This window comes from Gymnodraco acuticeps, unplaced genomic scaffold (genome assembly GCF_902827175.1).
Source record: "Gymnodraco acuticeps unplaced genomic scaffold, fGymAcu1.1, whole genome shotgun sequence".
NCBI lineage: Eukaryota > Metazoa > Chordata > Actinopteri > Perciformes > Bathydraconidae > Gymnodraco > Gymnodraco acuticeps.
In genome coordinates, this window is record NW_022990981.1 from 2,894,947 (window position 1) to 2,920,643 (window position 25,697).

Consider the following 25,697-nt stretch of genomic DNA (forward strand, 5'->3'; position numbering starts at 1 on the left):
AGAGAAAGAGGAGAGGAGAGCTTGATAGGTTAGGAGGTCGTCACGGTGTTTGGATTTCCACCATTTCCGCTCTACTGCCCTAAGGACGGTTCTATTAGCACGCAGTGCATCATTTAGCCAGGGAGCAGGAGGGGACTGACGAGCCTACCGATATGTGAGAGGACAGAGCGAGTCCAGAGTGGATGAGAGAGTAGAGAGGAGAGTTTCTGCAGCAGAGTTTGGAGGCAGGAGTTGGAACGAGTCAGAGGAAGGGAGGGCTGAGAGCACCGACGAGGCAAAGGTAGAAGGGGAGAGGGAGCGAAGGTTACGGCGGACAGGTGCAGGATGAGAAGAGATTAGTTTGTTATGTTTGGAAAGGGATAGAGAGAATGAAATGAAGAAGTGATCGGATGTGTGGAGCGGGTTTACAGAGAGGTTAGAAGTAGCGCAGTTCCTTGAGAATATGAGATCAAGGACATTGCCAGCTTTATGAGTCGGTGGGGACGGAGACAGTGAGAAAGCAAAGGCGGTTAACAGAGATGTTAGTTCGTCTATCTTCCCCGTCTGGAGGTTGAAGTCTCCGAGAAGTACAGCGGGAGGGCCAGTTTCAGGGATGTGTGAGAGGAGATTATCTAATTCCTCCAAGAAGTCCCCCAAGGCGCCTGGTGGACGGTAGAGAACAACAATGGTTAACTGTATAGGATGGGTTACTGTGACGGCATGGAATTCAAAGGTGGAAGGAGTGAAATTAGGTAGTTTGAAGAGGGAAAAGCTCCATTTGGGATAGAGCAGGAGACCAGTGCCACCTCCTCTGCCAGTAGGTCTGGGTGTATGGGAGAAGGAATATGCAGTGGAGAGAGCTGCTGGGGTGGATGTGTTGGATGGAGTAATCCAGGTCTCAGTGAGAGCAAGGAAATCCAGAGATTGCAGGGAGGCGTAGCCAGAGATGAAGTCAGCCTTAGGAACAGCTGACTGGCAATTCCACAGGCAACCAGAAACTAGATGTTGGATCTCAGTGAAGCACGTGGGATAGACGAGAGCAGGCCGGTTATATCGATTAGGAGATACACGCGGCCAATGATAATTGCGAGAAGACACATGAACAGGAATGGAGAAAATACACATGATTATAGCATGAGGGGCTAGAAAACTAAAGAAAAGAGAAATAAGACACCAGCTCAATCAGAGTAGGATTTGCCTCCTCTTTGCCTCCCTCGTGACTCCCGTAGGACTCCAATGTCTTTGTCAGTCTTTGACTCCCGTAGCACTCCAATGTCTTTATCAGTCTTAGCCTGTCTGACGCTGAAGCTGACGCTCCTGGAAAGAGCTACCTAAAATGGACGCCTGATTGCTCAGTTCTCACAGCTGTAGGGCCACGCCCCACTAATTAGTTAACTATCTACAGCTGATGGGCGACAATAGACTGGCCCTGCCTATATTAATGCAGGCTTGAGTGCTGAGACCTGTGAAGCAGGTTTCGCCTGAGCAGATCTGAGATTTAAAATCTCTCAAAAGCGATTTAGCCGTTTAAGCTACAATAACAATTATACAGAGTCGAATAAATGAAACAGAGAAGTCTAATTAAACAAGAATATAACTTACAGTGGTTGCTGCGTCAATAGGTAATGTCGTCACCGGGTCCAGATGCACACTCTTTATTTGCTTTAGTTTAGTAGATATCTACAAACAAAGAGTCGATATTTTTCTAAGACCATTTAGTGCTTCACATAATAAAATACACAACGGCTTATGCTTTAGGAGCTGTAGGTGTGTGTTGTACAGTGCGTAAATGCGGCGGACAGACGGGTCTCAGTTGGTTTGGTGTCCTCTGCTTACTTTTAATACTTGTAAATACAACTTTTGGCCCGTAATTTCAATTCCCCATTTCAGCGACCAGAGAGAGGGGGTGGGGGGGGGGGGGGATATATCCAGTCTATGATTGTGTTACGTTATTATGAGAGTGCTCTCATACTTTAAATTGTATATATTTATATAAATATATTTGTGTGTGTGTGTCCGCATCTGTAGCCTGTTATTGTCTCATTATACCGCACTCTCAATTAATTAAAAGTAAATATGTGGGGGAACAATGTTCAGCTGATCGAACAGAGATACAGCGCTATGACAAAACACTCGACAGCTGATACAGCTGTTGCCACGTAATAATGAACGGACGTCTCTTTAAAATGACCGCTCAGAGGAGAGGAGTTCTCATTTCTTTAAACGTCTGCTGCTTCCCCTCCTCTCTCCTCGGTTCCCCTCCTCGGTCCTCCGCTCGCATCTCCTGTGGGCGGGACTAAGTCTCGAGGAGGGGAGTCGAGGAGGGGACATTTAAGAATTGAGAACATCTAGTGTCTGCGACAGGGATTTGTTTTCCTGGTTTGTGCTCGATAGTGATGTCATATCTCTGTAGCTGCAGTATCATGCGTTGCAGACGTGGTGGTGCAGCTGCTAAGGGTTTACGCATTATTGACTCAAGTGGCTTATGATCTGACTCGACGACAGGGGCGGTGCCAGGGGGGAGCTAGGGGGTGCTGAAGCACCCCCCAGGATCTATAGGCCCTGGCTACGGAACGCGGCAGGGTCGGATGTGGGCGGGGCTGGACATCCGATGGGCGGGGTGTATGGATATCCTAATGACACAAACAGCATCTGCTGGACAACTACAATAAGTACAAATACAAATCTGCACTCGACTAACTATAATTTAAAAACTAAATATAAAAACTTCATACTAATTAAATGCATGAATGTATTTACAAATCTGCACTCGACTAAATATAATTAAAAAACTAAATATAAAAACTTCATACTAATTAAATGCATGAATGTATTTAAATATGTGGTATAAAAAGTCATATTTTCTATATTAGTGTATTTAAGTTCATTATTTAATATTTGTTTTAATTGATATATTAGTGTATTTAAGTATATTATTTAATATTTGTTTTAATTGATTATTCATTTAGTCAGTTCTGTGCATACTCATATCTAGTCCATATATTTCAAATAATACATTGCACTGCATTTCATAGAATGATAGAAAAAGCATTTATTATTTACAACATTTATCATATAACAGAACAATCATTAAGATAACAGAACCGAAAAAGCAAATACAGTAAATATAAAAACCAAACCAAGTATACAAAAAAAAAATCTATACCACAGTGAAAGGCTTTGCTGATGCAAACATTCAACCGCGCTCTTCAAAACAGGCATGAACCTTAAGGTTTTCTTTGTCAATGCACTGCTCAAAAAACATGAAATAGTCCGACTCAAATTTGAACCTGAACATAAATGGGTCCATCCTGTCTTCCCAGCTGTCTTCGTCCCGCAGGTTGCTGGCTTCACCAAGGTTATGGAGAGCTGCTTCTCTGTCCAGTGGGGCCATGGAAATAATTTGTGGCAGGATGACTTTATCTCCCATATTCTTTGCAGAGCACCACTGAGATGCCGCCATAGCACTACTTATAAAGGGGTGCTTCTCCTACAGCAGTGGTTCTCAAACTGTATATATTTAGCACATTTTAACATTATTATATGCTACCTTTAACCTTTGTGTGCTGTTTGGGTCTGCGGGACCCTTTTGCAGTGTTTACTAAAAGAACATGTATGCAATTTAATTATTTTAACCTGCTTTATTTGGTGGTGGACGTCACAACTGTAAAGAAAAGATTGATAAATTCATCAGATGAGCCATACCATGAGCACAAACACCCCACAGTTGTTGGAGGCCCGTTGTCTTGGTATGCCCTATTTCATGAAGAAGGTGAGATTATATACACATATACACACACACACAGTGTAGGAATCCAGGAATCAAACTCAATTAGTGTGCATCATAATTACTAACTTCCTCCAAGTTTACAGTAAAACAAACTGGTGGTGTGACCAATGGCCATTTACAAATATTAATACTATTACTATTATTAGTAATCAGAGAAAGCTCAGAGAAAGGAGTATGAATGTAAGGTTTCCCCACTGACACAGAGAGGAGGAAAGAATGTCTGGCTCAAGTCAGCAGGAGCAATTTAACTATCACAAAAGACAACAACAGCAACAACATATGTGAGGTAATCATATTTTTCACAAAACGAAGACCACACCATTGGGAAGCTTAACGTCTGTTTAATCAAAATAAGGAACAGGGAGAGGATTGCAAAGCTCTGGGAGTTGAGACTCAGGTGCAGGGTGAGGGTCTCATTGCAGGTCTTCAGGCTCCATTGAATCCCCCTGGGGTTCTTGTGCTGAAAGAGGGAGACAGGAGAAAGGGTTAGATACATCTAGCAAACTAGAGGATGGGAAATTGCTGACCTATTTGAAACTTACCTTGTGTTTTCACTCTCACTTAAGTCCCTCTCCCTTTGCCATCAATCCAAAATCAGCTGACCTGCAACATAATACAGACGGGTAATAATCAACAGAATCACAAAGACATAATATTACTGATAAAAACACTCACCCATAAGTTATGTTTTTGTTTACTGTTTAGAAGTCTCAAATATGCACTCTAAATCCATATCAATAGCGATGTATCACAAAAATAGCTCTCTTCCTTATTATTGTGTAACGTTAACTATATTATACTAGCTTGAACTCCAAAATGGATATCCTCATTTCACCACGTCCACCCACTACAATCACACGCCCCAATGTTATATTGAACTAATATGTAACTCCCTCCACCCCGGATAAAAGCACGTTAAGAAGCCCCTTTTCTCTAATTCCACAACGTTGGAGGAAATAACATGAGGATTAATAGGCTGTTCGTGGTTAACGTGTGTTGCTAACTTTATCCGGCATCCTAGCCTAATCTGTTATCTGTAAACGTTAAATATACTGATTGAAGGGATAATCCACTAACATCCTTTAATACACATGTGTAGTTAATTTGATTCAGATGTTCTGATAATATCCGCAATATAAATCTTTAAACGTCTTCTTACCTTTAAAAGTCCATCACGAACGGCCTATTATGCTACAACTCTACTGCGCTGCTCGCCGCAGATCCTCTCAATAGTTTCCCGGAGATTAGCAGCAAGCTAACTTCCGGGGAATTATTGAGAGGCTCCACGATCCGCCATTGCTGTAAAAAACTGGTCCATTGGAGTGAACGGAGATGTCGTAACTCTTCTCTGGGCGGGGTCGGACATCCAACCCCGCCTTTTATCCGACCCCGCCCCATTCAGCAGCGAGGACCTTCTCCCCAGGATTGCCAAAGCACCCCCTAAGCACCCCCAAGAAATATGTGGTTTTTTTTCGAAAATTATTCTTATTATTTTTATTAAATTAGAAAAATTATTGATTACATCAATGCAAATGTGAAAGAAACACATTTTTGACCAAAAACATAAAGCCAACACAGGTGATATGATTAGGCCAATGGCCAGCACCAGTGGCGGCGCTAGGGGATGGCTACTTGGGCTCAAGCCCCGGATGTTTCACTTAAAAAAAGAAAATAAATGTAAACAATTTAAAAAAAAAAACTTTTAAGACACTAAAATAACGTATTCCATTTTTTATTTTGTTTTCGCGCGTGGAATTATACACATAACAACGGAACTGACAGGCAACCCTCTGAATCAGACTCCGATTGGCTGTGACTGCATCCACTCAGAGTGTCCGATTCAGAAACGTGACTCTTACACATTTTTTACGTCACAAACAAAGATGGTGGATGAGAATAGATCTATAAAACGATAAGCAATGCGCCAGAATCAAGGTGAGACTATCCGCATCCTTTAAAACTCTACGCACATTCGTTTCACCTTAATAAGTAAACGACTATTTGAGTGAGTTAAGGCATTAGTTTACTTCATTAAAGGGTGTTAATGAGTGTTCTCCAGTGCCTTTTGTCCGCTTTAAGGTGTTATTAAGGTAGGGTTAATGTTGCTCTCAAAGTGCACCAGATTGATGCTTTCAACTTCAATATTTAAAAACAAATCTTCCCGGGGGAGCATGCCACCAGACCCCCCAAGAGGAGGCGACGACCCCCCTAAAGGATGTTCGGTCCACCCCCAGGCAGGGGTAGCACTGTACCCCTGCCCCCCCCCCCCCCAACAACTCCTGGGCTAAGCCCCGGATCTCCTACAATCCTAAATCCGCCACCGGCCAGCACCCATTCGATTTTTGACCTACCCATAGGCTAAATTACTTTGTGACACTTGAGTGACTTCCTGTTAGCTAGAGTGCCAAATTATTTGCTAACAGCAAAGTGAAACATTTATCGTTTTTTAGTCCTTAAACGTCCACGTGTGGACACTCAATCAAAACCACCTGAAAGCGAGAGGGATTCTGCACATAATAGCGTGAGTACAAGTAGCTTACTTCTGGGTCTATGTGTGTAATTCAAGCTCTGCTCTGTGTGTGTGTGGCACGAGCCATTTTGTGTGCGTGCGCGAGCGAGAGAGAGAGCTCGCGCACCAGTGGGTATCTACTGGAGATCGTTGTGGTTAGCATCTGGTGCTAGCTAGCCAAGCTAACGGATATAAGGAGCTTTTTCAACAACAAGGTGGAGGGAGAACTCTCCCCTGTCAGACTGAGAGTCTCAGATAACCTCAGCTCAGGTGAAGTAAAGGACTCTCAGTGTTTAGATAGTTAACTTTAGTCTAGTTATCTCAGTGGGTCTCAAACGGTTTGTTTTAAAAGGGGAGTGATTTGTAAAATATCTATAAAGAAATAGAAAATCTGTTTACAGTTCTGTTTCATATGGGTGTTGAGAGATACAGTATATCCATAGATCTCTTAATGTTGCTCTCAAACAACATCAGATTGATGCTTTTAACTTCAATGTTTAAAAAAATCTTCCAGGGGAAGCATGCCCCCGGACCCCACTAGAGGAGGTGAGGTCCCTCCTAGAGGAGGTGAGGTCCACCCCCCACTTATAAAAATAGCACTTTACCCCTGCTTACACCTATATGCATTGAGCTGATTACCGAGCCTTCATTGTAACAGTCGCGGGTACACTGTGTGTGCGTGTGGGGAGTGTTGCAGTAGAAAATTCAACTGTAGCGCTGGTGCATTAATGGGAAACCCTTAATGTTTGAGCACCCTCTATGAAACGTCAAGCTACCCCACAGCACCCCCTAGAGAGAATCTCTGGCGCCGCCACTGCTCGACGATCACCTGTCGTCCGTACAGGTATTGGTGAAACCGCCTACATCCAAAGAGCACTGCATATAGCTCCTTTTCGATCTGAGCATAGTTCTCTTCAGTTTCAGTCAGTGTCTTTGATGCATATGCGACTGGTTTCTCTTCCTGGAGCAGGACAGCTCCTAAGCCGTGTTTGGAAGCATCGACTTGTAACTTCACATCCTTTGTGGGATCGAAGTAGGTGAGTACTGGGCCAGGCTCCTGTGTTAGGATGTCTTTTACTCGTTGGAAGGCTGCATCATGATTTGAGTCCCACACAAACTCACTGTTGTCCTTTAACAGTTGCCGGAGTGGAGCTGTTGCCTCTGACATTCTCGGGGCGAACCTGGAAAGGTAAGTGACCATGCCCAGTATGGTCTCCAACTCTGCCTTGCTTTGTGGGTTAGGCATTTCTTTGATGGCCTTAATCTTGTTCGGGTCAGGGCGGATGCCTTCTCATGTCAGCTTGTGCCCAAAATAGCTTACCTCAGGCACACAGATTTCGCACTTGTCCTTATTCAGCTTTATGCCTTTTTCTCTGGTTCTCTCCAGCATGGCACGCAGGCTGGCGTCGTGCTCCTCTTTGGCGCGGCCGTAGACTATGATGTCATCTACGATGGCGGCAACGCCTGGAAGCCCCTCATAGGCCTCATCCACTTTCCTCTGGAACTCATCTTGAGCAGATATGATTCCAAAAGGCAGTCTCTTGAAACGGCACCTGCCGTAGATCGTGTTGAACGTGGTTAGCAGAGATGAGTCGTGTGTGAGTTTTATATTCCAGTATCCAGATCTGGCGTCTAGTACACTGAAATACTGTGCTCCAGACAGTTTTGGTGTGACGTCATCTAGAGTAGGGAGTGGATAGTGGGCTCTTTGGATGGCTTTATTCAGGGCGCGGGGGTCTAGGCATATTCTCAGCCTATTTGTTTTTGGCTTTTCCAACACTACTAGTGCATTAACCCATTCAGTTGGCTCTGTGACTTTTTGGATAACGTCCAGTTTTTCCATGTCGTCCAACTCATCCTTGAGCCGGTCACGCAGAGCATATGGGATGCGTCGAGGTGGACATACCACTGGTGGTACAGAGGGTTTGAGTTGGAAACTGCATTCTCCAGGAAACAGTCCGATGCCTTTAAACACATCAGCAAACTCTTCCATCATGGTTGTGTGTATTATCGGCTTTGCATCAACTACATGTATCATTTTGACTAGGTTTAAATATAGACATGCTCTTAAGCCTAACAGAGGTGGAGCATTTGTATGGACTATGTCAAAACCTACCATGGCTGTTTTCTCATCGTGTTTACATGTCAGTCTACATGTTCCTTCTGCTTCTATCCTGTGCCCACCATAATCTGAGAGTTTGCTTGATGGGGGGCCTAGTATTACACTTCCATATATCTTGCGGAATGTGTCTGCTGGTATAATACTAGTCTGAGCACCAGTGTCCATTTTAAACTTCAGTTTGTTCCTCGCTTTTCCTATTTCTACTTCTGCATATGCCTGTTCTCTTTCTGTGTTTTCATGCTCTTTTATGATAGCATCAATATAGAGTTATTCTAGTGACTGTTCTGCACTGTTTGAGATGGTATCCAATTTTCTGGGATTATATCTCGTCTGTGGCTGCTGTGTTTGTGACCTACACACTTTAGCAAAGTGGCTTCTTGCATTTGCTGCATTGGCGACCCTTTGCTGGACATTCCTCAGTGCGACTGTGCTTCCTCCCGCATGCTCCACATTCCTTGCTCCTCACGGCGCTGTTACGATCATTCCATGTCGTCTTGTGCCCATGGGATGCTTGGTCTGCTGTAAAAGGTTTTCTGCTAACTGTCGTGGCTAGCAGCGGGGGTTAACATTGTCTTTAGCTGCTGCTGTGATAGCTCATGTGAACGTGCAATGTCAATGGCTTCCTCGAGCGTCAAGTCTGGACCGTGATATAGCAGTTTTTCGCACACTCTTTGTGAGTTTGTAGCAAAGACAATCCTGTCTCTAATCATTTCCTCACTGTTTGGGTAGTTGCAGTCTTTACTTAGCAATTTTAGCTCCGTTACAAACTGGTCGAAACTCTCACTGTCTCCTTGGATCTTTTCATGAAATTTATAGCGCGCAAATATGGGATTTGCTTTCGGAGTTACATAAGCTTAAAAACCGTCATAGTACGTTTTTAGTACCTTACTTTGGTCTTCTGTGAGAGTCCATGTGTAAAAGACATCTCTGCCTTTTTCCCCAATCCATAGGAGTAGATAGCTACATTTTTCCTCCTCGTCTTTAGCATGTAGCGGGCCTGAAAACATTAGCTGCACATGCTGTCGAAACTTTCTACGTGCGTCCGGCAGATTAGACGAGTCCCAGTCCATTCGTGGTGTTGGAACACCTGTGTTCTCCATCTTCCGTCGTCAGGTCGATGATAAATGAACTAACTCTGACACCATGTAATATTATGTTCTATGAACATGTAAGTGTTTACATAAACAGATGAAGCGGACCACTTCTTTCAATCCGAGTGTCCATCTTTTATTTCACTGGCGTGTAACATGCACACATACCTTACGTCATCCACGTGATCTCTGTAATCAAAGATCTTGTATTCACCAAGATGTTACAGCGCTGATCTTAGCTATCTCTTAGTGGAGGAAAACAATTGTCACATCACTTACGCGACTGGGATTTGTAGTCTTTCTAGTTGCATATTTTTAATAGTTTTATATTTCAACAGTTTTACGATAAACTGAGTTTTTTTACATGGAAATTATTTTTTAAGATTGACAAACATTATATGTGTAATTCATGGCACAATTCAAACGGGATCGAAAGATACGTTTTCTCTCTCCATTGACTTAAATACATTATTTTTCCGAAATAAGGTCCCATGGACCGGAAGTAGATGGGCGTGACTTCGCCACTCTATTGCCACACACACACAGAGCCGAGCTTGAATGACACAAGCACATGTGTATTTCCATGCAACTCTCTGATTGGTCTGGTGACTTGCCTCTGTTGCATTCACTGAACACGGGAAATTGCACTACTGCTGTCCTCTCGTGTCATGATGAGGTTCACGTAAAGCACGGTTAATGTATTATATTATTGAGGTGTCTCAAATATACGTCAATCAAGTGGCACCTGCTAACGGGGTGGTGGATGATAGGGTTACATCTAAAAACGTATTTTCAAACATTATTATTTTCTTTTTCTTTCTTTTGTTAGTTTTTTTTTAACGGTCCGCGATCTACCCGCACCACACTCGACTGGTTGGCGACCGCTGGTCTAGAGCTTGTACTGGCATATGATTTGATTGACTGTCGCTTCCGTCGAAGCTTCAAAAGTTGAACATTGCTCAACTTTTGAAGCGAGCAACGCGAGCAAAGCGAAGCGACGGAACCAGGGCTCGAGCTTAAGGACGTCCCGTCGTCGAAAAAAATAGTATCGGGGATGATACAAAATAATTTTGGGACGAATTTGGGACGAGAGTTCAAATAAAAATACCCTGCTAACTCTACTACAAAAGGCGATGAAAATGAAACCGACTGCACGTTTTGTGTAGCAAATTAAACCTCCTTGTCAACATAAACACACATGTACATTTAGAAACCCGCAAAATACACACACGTAGCTACAGCTGTGCCGCTGGCTGTCAGCCAGCCGCCCAGCTGGCTGTGCCCGCGAATTCCTGGCCCGCAAATTCGCGGGTCTAGCTATGTACTGAGTGTGTGTATTTCGCGGGTTGAGTGATGTACAATGGCATCCCGTGGAGGAATTCTGAAATGTTTTACCGTTAATCACAAAAACGCACAGCAGAACCAGACCCTGGAGCGCCGGCCTCTTTATTTACTTACTCCTCTTCATCCCCTATGGGTAATAACGGAGCGTCCACACTACAGCTTCAAAAAAAGCTTGGAGCTGGGCGTGTCTGAAGCTTGGGGATTTTATTCGAGCAACGCGACCAACAACCAATCACATGAATCTCCCGCCCCCGACATACAAAGCAAAAAAAACCGGGGATTTTATGCGAGCAATATATATAAACTCCCCAAACAGGCGAAAACCTACCAGTTTCACCCACTGTCTCTGCCACCTCCCTCCATGACTGGTTCTTCCGGTTTGTATCCCGGTAGGTGAAGAGGGTCTGGTCATACAAAACCGGGTGATTTGCTACGGCGATAAATAGTTTCTCCTCCATCTTTTTTTGAAATATAGAAATCAACGGCGGGATATCTCTCCCAGCTTAGACGCGGTTTGATTGGCTAGCGCTTGAGCTGTCAGATTTTCAGAAACGGGATTTGATTGGCTGGCGCTGGCTACTCCGGCGTCTCCGGCGTCAGAAGTTGAACAATGTTCAACTTCTGACGCTTCCGACGCCGGAGACGGCGGAGACGGACCGCTATGCTACCCACAATTCAGTTCGGCGAAAAGCGAGGCAACGTGACGTCACCCCATTCAAAGTGAATGGGCAGACGCGTTGGAAACTGTTTTTGAAGCTGTCGACGCTGTAGTGTGGACGCAGCGTAAGGCTGAGAGGAGAACCCTCCATCGTATTTAGTCCTTAGCAATATGCTGCGCCTCTCCCCATGTAGGGATGGGTACCGAGCCCCGGTATTAAACGGGTCGGAATTATTAAAGACAGTGGTAACGTTAAACTCCGACGTTATCGGACTTTTTATCGGTACTGGAGACATTTAAAATATGTCATATGTATTATTGCTACATACACATTATATCGCAGTTTTAGTTTCACCAACTCCGTTTCTAATATGCAATAAGACTACAACATGCGTCTATGATGTATTTTCTACCTTTCCAATCCAGACGAGATCTCTCTCTCCCGTCTGTGTGCGAGGGGGCGGGGCCGTTTGTAAAGGTCTCCTGACTGTGTTACAGACTGTCATCCTCGTTAGTGGTTACTCTGGGTTCTGTCTTCAGGACAGAGTGTTGGATTTTTTTGTTAATTGGATGGGACTTGATTGGATTCAATATTAGAGTAATTTTCTCGTTTGTGTGTTTGTTTAAATATATTTGGCCTTTGTTTATGTGATTGAATGATTTACTCAAATAAAAAGGTTGATGAATTATCATCTAATGATTTGTATGATGTTTTATTTATGTTAAAGGTCACTTTGAATGATTTCAACTAATGATAATGTAGAAAAACTAACATTTTAAATTCGGGACGGTCCACATTAATTTCGGGACGGCTTAGATTGTATTTCGGGACGGTTCCGGGAGGATGGGGAAAAAAGTTAGTCGAGAGCCCTGGACGGAACCACAATGCAGTTCGGCAAAGCGTGACGTCACCCCATTCAAAGTGAATGTGCAGAAGCGTTAAAGCTTCAACGCACGCCGCTGTGTGGACGGGCCGTAACCCAGACATTAGTTGTCTAACTTGAACCTAGCTAAGACACTTGTAGCCTGTCTCAGCTGACGCACAATAAGGGGAATGTCAACACAGACACCTGTCAACCTGCTGTTCCTCAGCGCCGCTTCCCCTTAAAACACTTTTTTAATTTTTTTTAATTAATTACGTTGTTTATAAATTAATCTGAGGGCCGCAAAAAGAGGAGGTGGGGGCCGCATGCGGCCCCTGGGCCGCCATTTGCCCATCCCTGCTCTAGATGATAGGAAAGGAGGTTTCAAACTTCCTTTATAACCTCCTTTAGCTTAGGAACCACTGGACCTTGAGTCAGAACTGTGCTGTTCACTTTTTATGTTCAGTTTGTAAATGGAATGTGACAATAGAGAAACAGGAACTGTGGTTCATATGAAAACACAAAAAAAGAGAAAACATGATTTGGGATTTAATTGAAAACGATTGTAAGAAAACATTGTAATAAAAAGGCACTATCAGCTCTGCCCCTCCCCTGTAAACCCTGCACTCAAATTATTCTGAAGACCCTCTCCTCATTATTACCGTCTCCTGCTCCTCACAGGCTCCATATCAGAGATGACATCATCTGTGTAATAAAAGACTGGTATGTGTTCAACGTGTCTTCAAATTGAGAACATCTCAGAGGAATAAAGAGAAATACTCGTCACGCACCAAAGGATGCAATGGTCCAGTCTTATTTGTCACCATTTGGTCCAAAAACATGTTTCCTGCATGTTAATACTATATATATATATATATATATATATATATATATATATATATATGTATATACAACCGCAGCTTGGATTATTTATTTTTTACAGTTTTACAATGTGTGCACCGAAAAAGTTTGCAAAAATTAATACAGATCGGTTTCTTTCTCAAAGCAGTCAGAAGTGGTTTTAAACTAGTTGAGGAATGCTGCTTTTATCTTGACGCTCCACTTGTAAAAAGCCAAATGAACTTGATGAGTGTTTGGGTTTGGAGATGATCAGATCCAGTAATAATTTCCCCTGCTCTTGATTTAAACTCTTTCTCACCGTTCACACGCAGTTTGTATCCACGTTCTCTCAAACTGCAGCAATACAAAATAGGATTCCTTATACAAGTCCACTGAATGAGACACATCCACCAGCATCATGTGATAGACCTCCTCCCAGTGTGAAGACTTTGGGGTCAGTGTTTCCGCCAGACCAGGGCTGAGAGGGCGTCCACCACGAGAGTGGGGGGGGATTTTGAATTGAGCCGTCCCTTATAGATACTATCTCTTTACGTTAGTAAGTCGGATCATTTGACTCGGCTCTCTTCATGTTACCACAGTTTACCACGGAGCCTCAGTTTTGGCCGCTGCGAGGCTCCGGCACTCGCAGCTCACGCGCGTGCTCCACTAGCACCCCCCCCCTCATCGCGTCCAAATCGTGCACGTTCCGTGTTGACTCCTTTGCCCCTCCAACAGAGGGATGTCCTTGTCCTTTTTCCTTTTCGTCATTTCAAGCGATAAAAACTCTCGATCTTCTCTCGAATTATAAAATGTTTTGGATGCCCTCGGCTCGAGTTCAGGGCGTTCCGAGCTGAATAATGGCGGAAATGCTGTTTGGGGTAGTGGAAAGCCCCCATGCGGCCCCCCCCCATCCCCCTCTTCCTCCGGCTCTTAGCTGACTTTGGGGTAGATCTTCTCGTAGAAGAAGCTCTGAGCCAGGACGTACAGCTCTCCGTCTTTCTCCCTGACGGCGTGAGCGCGCACAAACTGAAACTGTTCCAGTGCAAACTCGTAAAACTCATTTTCCATTTTCCAGATGTCCGACTGCTGCAGCGTGGCGATCGTCTCTTTGCTGGGGGGCTTCTTTTCAGAGGTCTTTCGCAGATGGGACTTCTTGCCTGGAGGAACAGGAGGAGGTTTGATGTCAGATTAAAAAAAATCAGTAACATCCAAGCAGATATGCTTTTATTCTTACAAAGCCAGAGTAAACTGAAGCACGGCTTCACGGCTTCACTTCAGCAGATGTGCGCCCCCCCCCCCCCGCTGGAGGCTCGTCTACCGTCTTTCACTGTCTGAGTGTCACACAATAAATGCTACGTCCCTGATGCATGGGGTGGGGTGTGGGGGGGTGTGTGTGAGGTGTGTGTGGGGTGTGTGTGAGGTGTGTGTTTGTGAGGTGTGTGTGAAGTGTGTGAGCTACTACCTGTTCTGTAGAGCTCCGTGGCTCCCTTGAAGAAGCGAGGCAGCGCAGCCTCCAGGATCATGATGAAGTCCTCCAGCTCCTCCATGACCCCCACCAGCAGGTACTCGTTCACCAGGTTGTACTTGGCCTGCTCCAGGGCCCATCTACTGCCAGCATCCCTGCAACAACAGCATAAAACATCTCTAACTCTGTAGGGAGAAGTCAATGATTCGCTGCTGAGAAATACTGCAATTTCTGTTTCTATATTTGTGGTCTACATTAAACCAAATTGTAATAAGAGAAATCACAATCTTACGTTGATTATGCATTCACTGAATCAAATATAGTAATGCAGATGCTCAGCGTCTCTTTATTTGCATTCAGTAAAGCAGCTGTACCTTCATTTCATAATGGTGTTTTAAATCACTATGGAAATAATGTGATGGGTGTTGCTCATTTTAAGAACTTTAAAGAGAACTATAAGGGAGCGCAGACTTGTGTAAAGACCATCCACTATCGTAATGCTAGAGGGATCTCTAACTTGGATCTGAAGCTTAACAGAGCTTTATAATAAGTTTCAACTTTCACTTTTTTTTTTGGCCAACAGCTGTTGACCGTTCTAAATGAATGATAATGCTGTACCTGCATCAACTGTGAATGTACAGAGATAGCAGTGGTAATTAACAGCCTCTTACCTAAACACTTACTTGCAGGTTGTTAAAAACACCTTGATTGTTTTATTTTTAAATCTCAGGCTTGCATTTGGAAAATAGCAAACAATAAAGTTGACAATTCTTTTTTCCGCTGTAATGCACAGCATCAAACTAACATTCTGTCACTCACCAGCACTCTGAATGGTGTCCACAGAAGAAGGGGATCTGTAGCCACAGCTTCTCAGGAGCACAGTCCGACCTCCCCGATGACACACACTCATCAAAGGTCTGAGAAACAACACAAACACATTCTATCAATGATTCTGTGCAGTCTAGCAAAGGGTCATGGGAAAAACAAGCTTATTTAAGTGTGTGTGCACACCCAACAAGCACAGTTTTTGTCAGGGTAAAAATGTAAAAACATTCTTCTGATGCTGCATCGTGAAAGCCTTTGACAGCCTAATGTCAATGAATCAGAAACGGAAGAACGTTTGATTTTAGCAGTCCGTGGACACCTGTCATCAATAATAAACATCCTAAATGTAGTTTACATTATTTTAAAGACACACAGTATGTGTAAATGACAGAGACATGACTGAGACAAAGAGACAAGACAAGTGGAATGTATCGTGGCTCGTGTTGTGTGAGAGAGACTGAAAGAGAAGGTAGACTATTGCATTCAATGTTTATGTAAATTATGAATAACTTACTCAGGTTGCTGCTTTGTCACTTTTTGTAAACTGCTGACGCGTGGGTCAAACCGCTAACATTCACAATAATTCCGGCATTTATGCCTAATTTAAGGTGATTCAGTTTGGGTGTTGATTGCACAGCTACAATTTAAGCATAGCCCTAACTGAATTCAGAATACGAGCATTTTAAAATGTTGTCGTCTTGCAGACAGACCTTATGCAGCATGATTCAGGAGTTTTTTACAAACATGCATCATAATAGTAGTTATTTCGGCATCTTTTTCATCAATTTATTGCAAATTCCATTGCACAAAATATATTTATCTTGGATCCAAAGTACTGTATTGAAATATATTCATCCAGCTGCATGAAGAAACGCAAATAATCTGAAATAATCCCATGCCAAACTCTGAAGAGCTCTAAATAAACACCTTTTTGTCTCCTTGTTTCCTTCGTCGGAGCCCGGGTCTGTAGTTGTCTCCAAAGCGCAGAAAGTAGTAATACGACACCAGGCGCTCGATGGGGTCCCGCACCACATTAATATACATTGGCTTACCCTGCACTCCATATCTAAAGAAAAATAAAGGGGTTAACACTTTATTTGTATTGAACAGACACTTCAGGATTTCAAGCCTAAAAGACTGCATCATGAAACTGCCGCCTAATTTATTCTGCTTATTGCACTGAAGAAAGGCTTTTCCATCAGTGGAGCTACCAGACTCTCTCCTGCACCATTAGGATAATTACCTGTGATCACTGCAATGATAGTGTCAGGGAGATAAGGACAACAATGCTATTAATCAACACTAAAGCACACGTTAGCAATCAATACATGACCTCCCTTTTATCTGCTCTGCAAACTGTTGTCACTAATCTGGATATTAATGCTATTACAGGAAATGAAGGGCTTTACTTGGAGAAGTCCAGATAAGCTACATGGCCGTGGTAGAAGCCCGGCTTCATCTCTCTCCAGGAGGTGACGTTCCAGACAAAGCGCACCTGTTCACAAAGATAATGGGAAATAATTACAGAGCATTAGGGAGAAAAGCTAATAAAAACAGCAAGAACAGAGCACAAACACAGGGACAGGAAAAAAGGCTGACTGTTCTGAACCAGGGATGCAAACTCATCAGGTATGAAAAAGGTGACAATGATCCGAGTCCCCCGCCCCCTCGGAATATCGGCTAGGAATAACAGATGATTTTAGCAGTCAACTAAAGCAGCAGTGTTAATAATAACAGAAACGCCAAAGAGTCACATCTAATAGAAATATATAAAAGCATTTATTTTAATTGTGTAGCAGTCAGTTTATAATTTTGGCAGCACTGTTGAGCATTTTGAAAATGTATTTTCATGCAAGGCTTAGTCTTTCTATCTTTATAGCCACAGGTGTAAAGTAACTAAGTTCATAAATTCAAGTACTATACTTGGGTACAATTTTGAGATACTTGAGAGGTAAATGGTGTACTTTTCCTCCACTACATGTATCTAATACCTTTAGTGACTTCACAGATGTGGATGAATAATGTCAAATCTAATCAAGTGTTAAATCAGACTTTAGTTACACCTGGAGTAAATCCACAAGCTACCCTGCAGTCATTCAAACTAGCTGCACCTTTACCAGCTTTGAGAACACTTTCTTGATCAATCATTATAAAACATATCATATATATTATTCTGAAATGGACCAATCTGCACAATGACTACTTTTGCTGTCGCTACTTTCCCTATATTTTGATGATCATACTTGTCACGTTACATGTACGTTTGGTTTTGCTGTTATAGCACCTCCTAGAGGCAATTGGCTTGATTGCAGCATATTCATGCTATTTTTGGCTGTTTGTGTTTTCATTGGCCAGTAGAGGTCACATTACATAGTCACATGACTGAGTTGAAAGGTCAGCGGCCATGTTTTTCTGACAGACAAGCTAGAAGCTTTTGGCTTCCTGTAGCTCTGGAGAGAGCTTTCGCACCTGTGGCCACTAACGGTCATCATTTCTCTGCTTTGTTTCAAGACCCGCATCAGAAAGCTTTTGAATGGTTCGATTCGGTTGTTTTCCAGTTGGTCTACCTGCTCTTCACATAGCTCTGCATGTCATCGTTTAGGTGCTTTTTTTTTCTGGAGATAGGCACTGCTCAATCCACTCCTCCATAGTAAGGCCACCCCTGAGGTCGAAGTTAACCTTAAATGTTTCCATCTTAAGCTTTGTAAGTTAGTTAGTTTCGTAAAGGACGTAATGTAATGTCATTGGAGGCAGTCGCAATTTCTACAGGCTCGCACTTACCTGTTAGCATCTGGCATCTGTTAGCATCTGTTAGCATCTGTTAGCATCTAGCTCTCCTGCTTACAAACTTTTAGCCATCCCTGCTTATACAAGTAGTAGTTTTAGTTGTCTGCGAACTGTGGAGGCCTACTCCCACCTGTCGAGTGCGGCTGTACTGAGGTGTTTTTCCTCCGGAGACGTCGCAAAGAGACGGAGCGGCTCCACCTGTTGCTGCATGCGATCTGCGATTTACGGAGGCCTGCTCGTCGCGAAGAGACGGAGCGGCTCCACCTGTTTGCTGCCTGCGATCTGCGATCTACGGAGGCCTGCTCCCACCTGTAGAATACGGCTGTACTGGAGAGGTTTTTACCCCGGAGTCGTCGCGGAGAGACGGAGTGGATCCACGCTTCGGGCTTGGCCTGCTTCCACCGGGCGTGTGCTGCTGTGCGGAGGAGGATTTTACCACCGCTGGGGCCTGCTTTCCACCTGTCCTGGTTCTGCTGTTGCAGAGGCATGCTTTCACCCCGGGGATACCACGGAGGGACCGGAGCGCTTCCACGCTGCTGCTTTCGCCTGTCCTTTGCTGCTGTGCTGATTTTGCTCCAGGAACATCGCAGATTCTGTGTGCTGGTCTGGGAAAATGGCCCATATTGGGATTCTGCTGTGCCTGTTAACTGTTTTGGACTGTGAGAAGATCTCTAGTCATTCTGAGAAGACTACTGGATTCAGGTCTGTTCTGCCACCCGCAGTGGGCATCCCCTGCAAAGGTTCGGATGTGTTGCTCAAACAATTACCGGTTGCCTTGTCACAGTCAATCTGCTCGACAAAATATGTTTGTCTTTTTTATTTTCCTGCGATGATGGTTCTTCAGGACTGCTTCTTAAGCTCTAATCACACTCTCGCAGACTTTTCCGGTGTTTCTAAATTAGATGACAATGTATTTGTGTCGTTTAAGAGGAAAAGATGCCTGTTTTTGTTGTTGTTATTACTGTCAGGAAATGTACAACCTAACCCTGGTCCGCCCAGTAGTAGTAGTCAGATCGCTACTCCTGCTGATTTTAAAGCTAGGTCTGGGTTGGGTTTCATCCACTTGAATGTGCGCAGTCTGTTAGGTAACTAGATTTTCTCCGTATCTGGGCAAAATCGACTGACGCTGACGTCATTGTTTTATCAGAAACATGGCTAAACAAATCTATTTTGGCCTCTGACATTGCCTTAAATGGTTTTAATGTGTATCGTACCGACCGGCCTAATAAAGGTGGTGGCGTTGCCATTTATGTTAAGAATAAGTTCAGTGTAACCACATTAGTTTCCAAATCGATCAGTAAGCAATTTGAATTTTTAGCCATAAATATAGAAGTGGCAAAGGGTCAACAGGTCATGGTAGTGAGTTGTTACAGACCCCCCTCAGCTGTCAAAGACTCCTTGTCTTCACTAGCAAATCTTTTATCACAACTAGACTACAAGGAATTAGTGCTACTTGGAGATTTTAACTGGGACTGGTTAACTGCAGTGTCAGAGGATTTTAAAAACCTTTGTATCTCTTTGAATGTTACTCAGATTGTTGACAGTCCTTCTCGCCCAAATATTAAGTCCCCTAATAAATCCTCCCTAATTGATCTCATTTTAACTAATGTTCCCCATAAATATTCATCTGTGGGAGTATTTGCAAATGATCTGAGTGATCACTGTGTTGTAGCCACAATTAGGGACACTAAGGTCCAAAAGGTTAAACCTCGCATTATCATTAAGAGACAAAAAACATTTTGTTGAGCAGGGTTTTGTGCATGATCTGTTTGATTTTGATTGGGGTAAAATCGATCTGTGTGCTGATGTGGAAACCGCATGGTCTTATTTTTATCTTGGTTTTATGGAGATCATTGATAGACATGCATCCCTGCGTACATTTAGAGTAAAGGGACGAGACAATCCTTGGTTTTCTGCTGAGCTGTCTAGTCTCCTTCATGAGAGAAACAAGGCCTGGGCAAAGGCTAGGCAATCAGGCTCAGAGGTAGAATGGCTGCGTTTTAGGCAGCTAAGGAATAGCTTCACTTCAAATGTCAAAAGTGCAAAGTCGAAGTACTATTTGTCAGTTACCACAGAAAACCTAAATAATCCTAGGAAATTTTGGAAAGCAATAAAATCGATATCCACCGGTGAGATCCGTAATGAGCTACCTCCGTGCCTTACCACAGCATCTGGCACTATATCGGACAGGGCCACTATGTTAAATTGCTTATAATGAGCATTTTGTGTCCTGCGGTTCTATGTTTGATTCTGTGACTAACTCTGCTTCTGTGAACAACCCCAATCCGTGACTCTGAACAATGTGGTCTGGAAAACCCTTTCAGTTTTACTCCTTTTACTGTCAATGTTGTTCATGAAGCCTTATCTAAGCTAGATCCTAAGAAACCGGCTGACCCGGACAACGTAGAACCTTTCTTTTTAAAGATAGCTGCAGATGTTATTGCTCTTCCTCTTACTACTCTTTTTAACCTCTCCCTCAGCACAAATGCAATTCCAAAAGTATGGAAGTCAGCTTATGTCTTGCCTTTACTAAAAGGAGGGGAGGCAACTATTTTAAATAACTATAGGCCAATCTCTAAATTGTCAGTTCTGGCGAAGGTGCTCGAACGCCTAGTGAGTGAACAGGTAAAGGAGTTTTTATGTAAAAATGTTATCCTGTCTAAACATCAGTCAGGCTTCAGAAAACAACATAGCACCATCACTACCACAATGAAAGTGGTGAATGACATTACGAGTATTTTAGACAATAAACAGAGTTGTGCAGCTCTATTTATTGACCTTTCCAAAGCGTTTGATACCGTCGATCATCGCATCTTAAAGCAGAGGCTACTCAGTATCGGCATATCCAGCCATGCAGTGGGTTGGTTTGTGAACTACCTCTCTGAAAGGTCCCAATGTGTTCACTTTGATGGGCTGTCTTCTGAGTGGTTAAACATTGCTTATGGTGTTCCTCAAGGTTCTGTTTTAGGTCCACTTTTATTCTCCATATATATCAACAGTTTAGGTGAAAATGTGGATGAAGCTACTTTACATTTTTATGCTGATGATACCGTGATGTATTGTGCAGGTCCCTCCATTAAGGAGGCTGGTGTTAAATTACAGACTGTTTTTAACATTATTCAGACTCAGCTTGCTGAACTTAAGCTTATTTTAAATGTTGATAAAACCAAGGTAATGCTATTTTCAAAAGCTAAAAAGACACCAGAGCCTGTTTTGGATATTGTTACTATGCAAGGACAAGTACTTGAAGTGGTTACCTGTTATAAATACCTAGGTATCTGGCTTGATGATTGTCTTACTTTTAAACTTCATGTCAATAACCTGCTTAAAAAGCTGAGGGTTAGACTAGGTTTCTTTTCAGAAACAAGTCCTGTTTCTCTTTTGAAGCCAGGAAAAGGCTAGTCACTGTGACCTTTTTACCTGTGCTGGGACTATGGTGATTTGATCTATATGAATGCACCTGCCCATTGCCTGGAAAAGTTAGATGCCGCCTATCACAGTGCCCTGAGATTTGTTACTAACTGTAAAGCACTTACTCATCACTGTACCCTGTATGCCAAGGCAGGTCTGCCTTCACTAACTGTACGGAGGCTCAGTCATTGGTACATGTTCATCTATAAAGCCATGTTGGGTAAACTACCTTTTTATATCTGCTCTCTGATCTCTCGACAAATTGAAAGTACATATTGCCTGAGATCTCATGATGTTGTTTTATTAAATGTGCCAAGTGCTAGGACTGTCTTAGGGAAGAAAGCTTTTAGTTGTGCAGCTCCACTAAATTGGAACAGTCTGCAAACATGTTTAAAACTGAGCACTTTGGTGCCCCTGCATCATTTTAAAACTCAGCTGGGTGACATGCTGTTTGATACTCATGGTACCTGTCTCTGTAAATAGAGTTTGTAAACTGTACCCTGTACATTATGTTGTTTGTCATCCTTATTGTTGTTCTGTTGTTTTTATGTTACATGTGTAACTAATGTCCTGCAGGTCACCCTTGAAAAAGAGATCTTTTGATCTCAAGGGGCTTCACCTGGTTAAATAAAGGCTACAAACAAACAAAGAGAGCCACATGTTGTATCTCCTGTATATCTGCTCCTCTCCTCACATCCGGCTCCATCTGCTCATGTAGACTTTGGAGAGGCATTGTTTGCAAGTTTAATGATTCATCTATATTTATAGATTTCATTTATGTTTATATTTTGTAACATGTCATTATATTGATTGCAAAGCTTTGTACTTTTTACTTTCAGTTTCACAAGATTACTACAATAACATGTTTAACTATCTGGCGATGTATACATCATTGCTACGTGCCATGGGGCCAGAATAGTGAAAAAACAGCATCACAGCGGGTTCTACACAGCAGACGCCTTCGTAAACAAGAGAGGTTTCTTCAAAGCAACTTCAACTGTGCCATAATGAAATTCCCTTAAAGCTACATGATGGATGCTACACCTCACACAGAAGAGCAACAGGCGGGTCCATCATCAGACAGGAGCTTTCAGATCAGGTCTGCAGCTGGTAGATCCAACTCAAGTTCCAAAACATCATCAGCTAGCTTAGCTGCAGCTAAAGCACGAGCTAAAGTTCTAGCTGCACGAGCCTGTGCAGCTTTCGTTCAGAAAGAAAATGAGCTTTTAATGGAAAAGGCTTGGAAAGAAAATGAGCTTTTAATGGAAAAGGCTTGGATAGATGCAGCTCTTGCTACGCTAAAGCTAGACAAAGAGATTGCAGCAGCAGAAGCAGAGGCTGATGCCCTCGAGTCTGCAGCAGAACAAATAGACGGAGGCTCCAGAGGCTCAAACCTTGGATCTCTTCCACATCAATCTCCTCACGAAAGAACTAGCGAGTACGTTCAGTGTAATTCTAAAGCTGCCTCGCAGCATGCACTCGTAGATCTTGCACATCATCAGCCTCAGCCACACAATCCTACTGCTCTCAATAATGTTGTTTTTGATCACTCTGAGAGTGCCCTTAACAGGAAAATAACACATATGTTACCATCCCAGCTAATAAAGCCGGGCTCTGATGCTAACCCTGATGGCTCCTACCCCATGGGCTCACATCAGCCACTCTCGTCCACTCTCCACAATCTCTCTCTGTTGACCACTCAGGGTTCGGTGATGTAGCTAGATTCCTCGCTCGACGAGAACTGCTTACCTCCAGTCTCACCATTTTCGACGACTGACCTGAAAGCTACTGGTCATGGAAGTCAAGCTTCCTGAACTGCAATAAAGGTACAGATCTTACATGCAGTGAAGAGCTTGATCTACTAATAAAATGGCTTGGCCCCCAGTCTTCAGCACACGCTAAGAGGATTCGAGCTGTCCATGTCAACGACTCAGCTCAAGGCTTAATTATGGCATGGTCTCGTCTTCAGGACTGTTACGGGTCACCAGAAATGATCGAGAAGGCTCTCTTCGACAGAGTGGAGCAGTTCCCTAAGATCAATAACAGAGATCCTGTGAAGCTCAGAGAGCTTGGCGAGCTAGTATCAGCACAGCAAGAAAGCAATCTACCTGGGCTATCTTGCTTAGACACCTCAAGAGGCATGAACCCTATTGTGAAAAAGTTGCCATTCAACCTTCAGGATAAATGGATGTCTCATGGGAGTATGTACAAAGAGCAGAACCATGTGCATTTCCCCCCATTCACCTACTTTGCTGACTTCTTCTGCAGAGAGGCCTAGATCCGTAACGACCCAAGTTTCTTTCTGTCTTCTTCAACTGTTGCAATAGTGAAGCAGGACAACACAGTTAAGAAGATGGACAGCTCTAAGAACTTCATCTCCTCACACATGACGGAGGTCTCTTCTATGTCTGACTCTGACAATACAGAGACTTCCAGTGCCAAGCCCGATGTCGAAAAGCAATGTCCTATTCACAAAAAGCCTCACCCTCTTAAATATTGCAGAGGCTTTAGGACCAAGACACCAGAAGAGCACAAGGCATTTCTTAGGGAGGGTGGCATATGTTTTAGATGTTGTTCTTCTAGCAAACATCTTGCAAAAGACTGTAATATTGCAGTTCAATGTAAAGAGTGCAACAGCAACAAGCATATAGCAGCTCTTCATCCTGGGCCAGCTCCATGGCATAACCAGAACCCTGAGTCAGAGAACGGCGGGGAGGATGACATCGAGTCATCTCAAACAGTGAACTCCAAGTGTACGGAGGTCTGTGGAGAAAACAACGGGCCACGCTCCTGCTCAAAGATCTGTCTCATCACAGTGCATCCTAAGGGACGACCTGACAGGTCAGTGAGACTCTACGCTATCCTTGATGACCAGAGCAATCGATCACTCGCCAGATCAGAGTTCTTTGACCTCTTTGGTGTTGAAGGCACAGATACTCCCTACACACTGCAGACATGCGCTGGTCTCACTGAGATTTCTGAAAGGAGAGCCACAAGCTTCATTGCACAACCTTTAGATGGAAGTCTCAGCATTAATCTCCCGACTCTCAGAGAAGGCAACTACATCCCGAAAGACAGGTCAGAGATACCTACACCAGAGGTGGCTGAATGTCACACTCACCTCCACTCCATTGCTCAGCACATTCCACAACTTGATCCAGAGGCTCAGATCCTTCTTCTCCTTGGGCGGGACGTCCTACAAGTCCACAAGGTGAGAGACCAGCACAATGGACGCAATGAGGCACCATATGCCCAACGTTTGGATCTTGGCTGGGTCATCATTGGCGAACTTGTCTAGGCTCAGCTCACAAATCCAAAGATGCAAGTGTGTTCCGCACTCACATCCTCGAGATAGGGCATCACTCTCACTTCATGCCCTGTCTGAACCATCTTACTCCGAAAGAGAAACTAGCTGAGAATAAACATGGGGTCCGCAGTTCTTTTGACGTGGGAAAGTTCACAGCTCGCTAGTGGTTCAGCTTGGCGCACCGAAGACGACTCACTGGGTAGTAAGATCTTCCAACGTACAGAGGACAACGTTTTTGTGGAAATATCTTATGACCTCATAGAGCCAGACTCTGACGCAGAAGTTCAAACTCAATTCACAGAATGCAGCAACAGAAACCGAGGCTCTCAGCAATTTGAGAGGTCTTCAACTTGGCTTCATCCCTCAACTCTTCAGAGTCCCTCAAATGCAGCTTTCACACCAGCGCTTTTCCCTTTCTAGCTCCGAGCAGGAGCTTTTCTGGTTCAGCTCCGGTTTCCCTTTTCTGCTCCTGCTCTGTTCACACCGCCCAGAGCTGCCGCTGCTGCGTCATGACGTCACCGTTTACGTGCCTGCTTCATAAAATCCAAACCGCGCGGATATCCCTCACATCGACAACAACAACAATGGCCGATTGTATTGAAGCGCTGTTCGCTTTGCTTATCCTCTTACGAAACGAAATGGAAGGCATCGGACGACTTTACCAGGGACGACTTTACAAGGGACGACTTTACTTGGAACTTTACAA

At 43.6% G+C, this 25,697-nt stretch overlaps 1 protein-coding gene across 1 annotated transcript in view; it reads right to left on the reverse strand.

Moving 5' to 3' along the window:
• Positions 1–14,126: 14,126 nt before the first annotated feature.
• Positions 14,127–25,697, reverse strand: part of hs2st1b (heparan sulfate 2-O-sulfotransferase 1b) — a 72,393-nt gene continuing 60,822 nt past the window's right edge. The window contains exons 3-7 of the mRNA XM_034235704.1: positions 16,896–16,981; positions 16,414–16,552; positions 15,481–15,578; positions 14,659–14,816; positions 14,127–14,353 (exon numbers count right to left, since the gene is read on the reverse strand). Coding sequence (XP_034091595.1) covers positions 14,127–14,353; positions 14,659–14,816; positions 15,481–15,578; positions 16,414–16,552; positions 16,896–16,981 — 708 coding nt within the window. The remainder of the gene's footprint in view (positions 14,354–14,658; positions 14,817–15,480; positions 15,579–16,413; positions 16,553–16,895; positions 16,982–25,697) is intronic.